At 54.4% G+C, this 7950-nt stretch overlaps 1 protein-coding gene and 1 long non-coding RNA gene across 2 annotated transcripts in view; one reads left to right on the top strand and one right to left on the bottom strand.

Moving 5' to 3' along the window:
• The first annotated feature begins 1094 nt into the window (after positions 1 to 1094).
• SPEG (SPEG complex locus) overlaps positions 1095 to 7950 on the top strand; it is a 58062-nt gene continuing 51206 nt past the window's right edge. The window contains 1 exon segment of the mRNA XM_021712802.1: positions 1095 to 1482. Coding sequence (XP_021568477.1) covers positions 1095 to 1482 — 388 coding nt within the window.
• LOC103261256 lies at positions 1699 to 2908 on the bottom strand. Its single transcript, XR_504342.1, has 3 exons — positions 2720 to 2908; positions 2531 to 2618; positions 1699 to 1784 (listed from the first exon to the last, which is right to left on the bottom strand). It is a non-coding gene; the product is annotated as an uncharacterized LOC103261256 (long non-coding RNA).

The following is a 7950-nucleotide window of genomic DNA, read 5'->3' on the forward strand; positions in this document are numbered from 1 at the left end:
GTCTGGGCAACCGAGTGAGACTCCAACTCAAAAAAAAAAAAAAAAATGCAGGTTCCTCCCTGCCCACCCTGCTGAACCAGCGTCTCTGGAGGTGGAGCCTAGGAATCTGGACTTTTAACAGGCACCCGCCTTGGAGAGCCACCATTCTAACTGGCCTTGGTCTCCATCCCCCCTACACACTGTGGCTGCCAAAGGGATCTTCTGCTGAGGCGATTTGCCTGTTGTGGCGTCGCCAGCCTTCAGGATACAGACTTTAGCAACCAAATCCTTCTCGTCAGGCCCCAGCCCGCTTCCTCCACGCACCGTGATCCAGATCCCTCTGATTCCCAGAGTGCACTGTCCGCTTTCATCGTGCTCGTTTTGTTCATGCTGTTTCCTCTTTCCTGCCTGTTGCGACCCTATTCAACTACCCATTTTTACAAAGGAGGACTCGCGAGTTGAGAGGCTTGGGGTCACCCAGCAAGTAATGGCAGGACCAGCTGGAAGCCCCACCCACCGAACTCCCGGGCTCCTGGTCTTACTGTTCACCAGCTCAGGCGGGAGGCCACTGGCCCTGCCTTCCAGGCTGTCCGACCACCTCCACTTGGGCCCGCCTCCCCATCCACCTCTCAGGCATCTCACCGGGACAGGTCCTCTTCCTCTCCCCAAGCCGAGTGAGGCTGGGATCGGGGGTCTGAGAGAAGGGAGGAAGGGAAATGGGTTGAGCCCGGGGTAACCCGACTCCCCGCAGTGGGTCGGTCGAGGGGCAGGGACGTCATGGGAAGGGGGCCCTGGAACAAACCCCGGGACTTGTTTAAGCCGGGCCGGCGATGGAGGGTCCTGGAGAGAAAGAGGGAGCCGAATGGAGTCGAGTCCCTCCTCTGCTGCCCCCTCCCTCCACGGCTCCCTCGCAACCCGAGCCGGGGGGCCTAAAAATAGCCCCCAGGCGCAACGGCCGGCCGCCCTGGTGACCTTCTGGGTAGCACAGGCCGAAGGCGGGCAGGCAGCAGGAAGGCAGGCCGCCGGCCCCCAGACTCGGCTCCCAGGGCACCATCCCGCGGGTGCCCCCGTGGCCGCCCGGTTCCGGTGTCCCCCCAGCCCAGCTCGCAGAGGCCATGCAGAAAGCCCGGGGCACGCGAGGCGAGGACGTGGGCACGAGGGCACCCCCCAGCCCCGGGGTGCCCCCGAAGAGGGCCAAGGTGGGGGCCGGCGGCGGGGCCCCCGCGGCCGTGGCCGGGGCGCCGGTCTTCCTGCGACCCCTGAAGAACGCTGCGGTGTGTGCGGGCAGCGACGTGCGGCTGCGGGTGGCGGTGAGCGGGACGCCCCAGCCCAGCCTCAGCTGGTTCCGGGATGGGCAGCTCCTGCCGGCGCCGGCCCCGGAGCCCAGCTGCCTGTGGCTGCGGCGCTGCGGGGCGCAGGACGCGGGCGTGTACGGCTGCAGGGCCCAGAACGAGCGGGGCCAGGCCTCCTGCGAGGCTGTGCTCACAGTGCTGGAGGTCGGAGGTAATGGGGAGGTGGTGGCCGCGCCTGGCTGGGGTGGGTGGTGCTCAAGGTAGAGAAGGGCTGCCCAGGCCACGTGGGCGAGGTGCAGGTGGCCTCCACCTTCGTCCCAGGTGCCCTGGCTTAGCAGCTGGCCCAGAAGTGCGGATCAAGAGGAAAGTGCAGGGAAGGGGGTAGAGAGGCTCCCCGCAGGAAGGTCAGAGGACATGGGGCAGCAGTTGGTAAGCCAAGCCTGAGACTCACTCAGGCCTCTGCGGGAATTCCATAGTGCAAGTCCTCCTAGGTCCCTTGTAGAGAGAAGCTTCCTGCGGGAAATGGTCGTCTTCAGCTCCAGTAAGTTAATTGGGAGACCCCCCTGACCAGCCCCTTACAGGTGTCTACATATTTGAAAGAGATGGCCAGATCCCCTGGCCCAAGCTGCACTGTTGAGGGCATGGGCTGAGCTCCTTGCAGACCATTGATATGGCAGGGGTGGTGTGGCCACCACCAGGCAGGGTGGAAGAGGCCATTGGAACAGGGTCCAGGACATGAGGAGGTGGAGCTAGAACCAAGGCCTGTGGGCATGAATGAAGTTGCTTGAGAATCTATGTGCCGGTGTGTGTGCAAACTGTGGAGGGCTCTGGACTCCATGTGGTAATGCCCAGATGAAGGATGGATATGTGGAGTTGGTGTGAAAAGCCCATGGACTATGTCTACCAGAGGCTTCAGAGTGGATGTTTGGAGTACACAGAAGGAAGAAACTTCAGGCCAGTGCTCCGGTCTCTGCCCGTGTGGGGTTAGATTTCTAGACTGGAGTATGAAGGAACCTGAGGGTCTGGGGCAAAAGGGGAGGACAGGAGCCTGGGCCACGTGCTCCTGATCCTGCTGGGGCTGGACCATTCTTTCTGGGTCCATTTTTGGGCTTCCTTTTTTATTTCTTCAGTCCCTGAGTTAGCTGAACGGTTCTTCTCTAAGCCAAAGACAGAGCCCCAGGGAGACCGAACCTTGAGAAACAGAATTCTGAGGAAGTAGGCTACAGTTGGGGGAGGTGGCAAAGAGCTTGGGGGCTCACCATCCTGGACGTTTTCAAGATGGACACATCACTCCAGCTGGGTGTGGTCATGCAGAGGTACATCCTTGGAGGCTGGGGACCTCAGCAGCTGGAGGAAAAAGGAGACCTTAGGGTACAGCTGAGTCGAGAGGGAGTAGGGCTAGCCTCTTTCCGTCAGCATCTCTTCTCCCCCAGCCCCATCCTGCCTACCTTCCTCAAGTCTCTGTGGCAAGGTCTAAGCCAGAGGGGCCAAAGCTGGCTCTTCCCAGTTGGCATAGTGCTTGGCCAGGTATAGGCTTCCTCAGCCTGGGGTCAGGGGATGAGACTTGTTCTGGCAGACTTCCGAGTTGGGGAAAAAGTGGCTCCTTGGGGATCCCAGCTCTGGTCCTCTCAGGGGCAAAGGGAGCTGAAAACAGAAGATAAATCAAAGGACAAGATAGGTAAGTTGATGTGAATATGACTAAGGGGAGAGAAATTTTCGATAAAGAAAGGAAAGGGCTGAGAGGGAGAGTAGTGGTCATGATGTTTGTTTAAAGTTGGAAAGGACCACACAGAACTGCAGCTCCAAATATCCTTTTACAGGCGAGCATGTTGTGGAGTAGAAGGTAGGGAGATATGCCTAAGACATACTAGTCCAACTATAGTCATAGCTAGCTATGGCCATTGTAAAGTCAAGAACCCTGTCCTCCTAGTTTTGGCTCTGGGAGTTTTGTACTACTCAAGACATTCTGGAGGAAGGGGAGAGGGTGAGGGAGAGCTGTCCAGTTTTCAGGTAATAGCTGTTACATGATTGACCCAGGCCTGGCATTTCTTGTTTGTTTGAATAGGAGTCTTATTCTGTCAAGCAGGCTGGCATGATCATGGCTTACTGCGGCCTCAACTTGTGGGCTCAAGCGATCGTTACATCTCAGTCTCCAGAGTAGCTGAGACTACTGGCTCACATCACCACATCTGACTACCTTTTTTTTTTTTTTTTTTGTAGAGATGAGATCTTGCTATGTTGCCTAGGCTGGTCTTGAGCTCCTGGGTTCAAGTAATCCTCTTGCCTTGGCCTCTCAAAGTGCTGGCATTTCTAAACATGGGAGCTTCCTGGTCTGCCCTGGTCCCTCAAAGTGTGGGGAGTGATGAGGTGCAAGAGACCCTGGTTAGGACTGTTTCTTCAGCCCCTCTCTAACCTGGGTGGTGGGGTCAGCAGAGCTGAGTCCTGGCTGGGTATACCTAGACACATTGCGGGGGGGGGGGCAGGGCTGGGAGGCAGTGTCCTGGCTGGGCTGCTCTGATAAAACTGCAGACTTGAGAGGCTTGGGATGAGAAAGGGACCCTGGGGTTGGAACATGGGCCTTTTGACATTTGTGTTAGAACAGGAAGAGGACTGGGCTGCAGCAAGTCACCTTTGAGAACATGTCCTGGTTATATAGACAGGAGGTGGCAGAATAGGTGGAAGCCTCAGGCTGTCCCACTGCAAAGAGCCATGTGTGTAACTATTTCACCCCTCCCACATGATTTGGGGGAGGGAGGGGCTTTACTATGGGGATGCTGGGGAACTGACTGGGTAATCTGGCTTCCTCCTCCTCCTGCTGCCCACCCCTCATCAGTTCCTGCCCAGTGACAGCTCCTGGTCCAGGGGCAGCTGGGAAAGCAGTTCAGCATTGTTGAGACTTACTCATGGAAAACTTTCTTGGTTGGAAGCAACAGCAGGAGGACTTCAGAGTACTCGAGGAAGCCAAGCAAGGACCTGGCTACAGAGGGAAGGACATGATTTCCTGGCTGGGATTGCTCTCTGGCTTGGCAAGACAGGGTGATGCTAAGGTTCCTGGCACGCCTGAAGCGTCAGATATTAGCTCAAGGATGGAGGGATATTGGCATGGTTCTGGAAGCGTGGGGCCTGAGGATGCAAAGGGGTTATAGGCTGGAGAGTTTGGAGGATGGAAAACTGGGGTAGTGGTGCTGGGATTTGGGGGTGTATAAATGAGAAAAGAATAGGAAACAAAGGAATGGAAGATGGGAGGAATGTAGGATACTTGTAGAATCTTTAATCTGTGTAAGACACTCTATCTCCTTTTTAATTATTTAATCTTACAAACCCCAGGTTACTATTCTATTATGACCCTTACTCATAAGAAAATGCGTTCAAAGAGGAAACTTACCCAAGGTCCCATAGCTAGTGATGTGGCAGATCTGGGTCTGAAAGCCAGGTGTCTGGGTCTGGGTTCACATTGCCTGTTTCCAGAAAGAGAAGAGTGGAAAGGCTAAGTCAAGGATATGTCATCATCACTCTCTTTCTCCTGTCAGTATCCCCAAACCATCTTCTGACTCTGTCTTCAAAACAGGCAGGTATTCTTCTTCAGAATATCAGGCTCCCACCTGCACAGGTTAGGAACCATGTGCAAAACAAATGACCAGAGCAAGTGCTACCCTCAAAGCTTGGAGCATGTGTGGCTGGAGGGGAGACCAGTACTAAAAGGAGGAGAGGGACAGCCAAGGGACAGGAACAAGCTGATGATGTCACACTGCATGTTCGTTGCATTTCATAGCCAGGGTTTGGAAGACTTTGTCAATAAGAAGGGCCAAAGCCAGTGGCAGGTAGTAAGCCATCCTGGGGATTTGAAGGCATGGAGGGAGAGGGAGCCATTTAGGCAAAGGAAAGGCGGTGGATGCACCAGAACCTGCATCGAGAAATATTCTGCAATTATCATTTCTTTCATCTGGCGTTTATAATATCTGGCTAAAAAGCGAAGTGGAAACTAGTAAGGAGTTGGAACTGAGTCTGGAGAGTGTGAAAATCCATTCATGCTTACGCCAATCAGGGAGAGGAGGGCCCAGAGTGGGAGCAGAGAGGAGGCCACCTCCACCACCTCCACCCCCGCCTCTGAAATCCACTAAGGTGGTGCAGAGACACTTTCCTGATTTAGGACAGGTTCCCCCAGGAAGATCTTGGGTGGAATGAGAAATGGTCACATCTCCAGCTGTTTCTTGGGAAAAAGCCTGGGTCAGGATAGAGAAGGGGTAAGGCTGTATGAATGGGGAGGCTTCAGGAAGATTTATTGTCCCATTCCCACCCTTGCCACCCAAAGCTCTGCCACCCTCTTCCATATTTATTGAGTGCCTACTGTGTGCCAGTTACTGTTCTAAGTGCTTAAGATATATGAGGGGGGGTGGAGGAGAGACCAAAATTCATATCCTCCAGGAGATTACTTTCTAGTGAGAGGAGACAGGCAATATGTAACAGACACAGTAAACAAGTCAAATATATAGCACGGCTGAAATGCAGAGCAGGGAGTAGGGCATGGTGGCATGTACCCATAGTCCCAGCAACTCGGGAGGCTGGGGGAGAAGGATTGCTTGAGCCCAGAAGTTTGAGACTGCAATGTACACTCCAGCCTGGGTGACAGAGCAAGACCCCCTCTCTTAAAAAAAAACAAAAACAGAGCAGGGTAGTAAGGGGGTGGGGTGGGGGCAGGGAGAAACTGAACCCAGCCAGAAAGAGAGGAGGCAAAGGGGAGGGGAGGGGGTACATGTGGTTCAGAGGAGAGTCTGTATGAGAGGGCTGGCATGAGGATTTGGATTTACTCCTGTTAAGGAGAAACACTGTGCAGAACTTGGAAATCTGGGCATGGGGACCTGTTCGGGGGGCACAGCTGTCCAGCTATGGGGGAAAAACGGGGCCAGCTGGGGAGGCCCACCCTGAGGGCATGTCCCAGGCCAGCCCTTCAGGGTAAGCAGTGCTGGCCCAGGGCGGGAACACAGAATCCTGCCGGCCTCCTGGGCCCAGCTGTCCCGTCACTCACGCCTGCTGCCCATTGGTTATTTTTGCTACGGAATGTGCCAGCCCCTCGGATTCTCCTGGGGAACAGGGGCTCAAGTTACCCCCCTCTCCCCACTCAGCTCCCCCATCTGTGAGTGGGTGTGTTTGGGGGTGGACAGGGAAAGCACCTGTGGGTGTCCAGGGTCCTCTGGTGGAACTAGTGTGGAGACACATGTGTACCCTCTCAGGGCACATCCCTGTGCACGCGTCTGTACTTGTAACATTTGCCTCTGGCAGTCTGGAAAACAAGAACACCTGTATGCATCAAGAATGTACAAGACATGATCTTTAAAATAAAGGGGACACAAAGTCAAATAACTGCAGGAGCCAAGTAGAAACTGAAAATGAGGGAGGTGTTTGCTCCACCCCAAACACTGTGCAGGCTGCACAAAACTCAGCAGTCTGTCCCTGCATTTATTTTAGAGCCAGGCTTTGAAAAAATAAGGTTAGGGGACCCACTGAGCAGTCGGCACGTGAGGTTGTGTGGTATAGTGGTCAACCACCCAGTCAAGTGCCTAGGTTAGAATCTTGGCTCTCTCAGTTTATTGACTGTGTGACCTGGGGCAAGTAACCTTTCTGTACCTCAGTCCTTCCCCTTGTGAGGATTTAATAAGTTCATTCATAAAAAGTACTTAGCACAATGCCCAGTACATACCAAGCATGTAATAAGTCCTAATAATTACTTTGTAGTCACAACTCAGAAACAAGGATTGAGACATTACCTGTGCATACTGAGATGGGAACTCCCATCTGAGGGAAAGGTGGGGTCCCAGAACCCAGAACTTAGGCTTTGGCTAAGTATTAGGACTTTGCTGAGCCTCAGTTTCTTGTCAATTAAATGGGTACAGGAATGCTCACAAGGGTTTCAAGCTCATGGGGTTGTTGTGAATGAGGTAATGTTTGTAAAGTTCCTGGCTCTTAGTAACTGCTAAAGAAGCTTAGCTATAATGATTATGGGGGCGGGGTAAGATATAATTCCGTGTGTGCAAAGTGTACATGGTGGTGAATGGAAGGTAGGATGGAGAGGAACACACAAAAAGTTTGGTGAGTGTACTCACCTGTGAGACATGGATCAGCTTTGCAACAAACACATTAGCTTGAGCAGTGTATTATGAATATATGGGGGGTTGGGGGCGGTGCAGGGGGGCATCAATGAACTCGAGGTAAGGTGAGATAAAGCCCTTTCTGGCTTTCCTGAGGAATCTGGGGTTTTTAGAGTCTGGGTTCATGTCAGTAGGAGCCCCCACCGCAAAGGACCCTTGCCCTGCATGTGACCTAAGCGCCCCCACCCGGCGCTGTGCCCTGCGGCCAGCTCAGTACTGCCTGGCACAGTGTGTGTGCGCATGTTTGTGGAGTGAGCAAGACAAGATGCTGCTGACCTTCCAGAGCGGGGCCCGCGGGAGGAAGCGGGCTGGGAGCAGGCTGCGTTGGGCTGCTAACGAGAGAGTGACCTGAACTAGGGGCCACCGCACCCCTTTCTGTGCCTCAGTTTCCCTATGTGCCCAGAGCCCAGGGAGCAGATGCGGGGTGGGAGTGCGCGGCTCTCAGCGACAGGAGGTGTCCTGTGGTCGTGCTGGGAGGCAGATGAGGGCCGCTCCAGAGGACGCAAGAGGACAGAAAAGGGAAGGGGCGCCAG

The sequence above is a fragment of the Carlito syrichta genome, unplaced genomic scaffold (assembly GCF_000164805.1).
Source record: "Carlito syrichta isolate Samal-C Ts95f unplaced genomic scaffold, Tarsius_syrichta-2.0.1 Scaffold303646, whole genome shotgun sequence".
In the NCBI taxonomy this organism is placed as follows: Eukaryota; Metazoa; Chordata; class Mammalia; order Primates; family Tarsiidae; genus Carlito; species Carlito syrichta.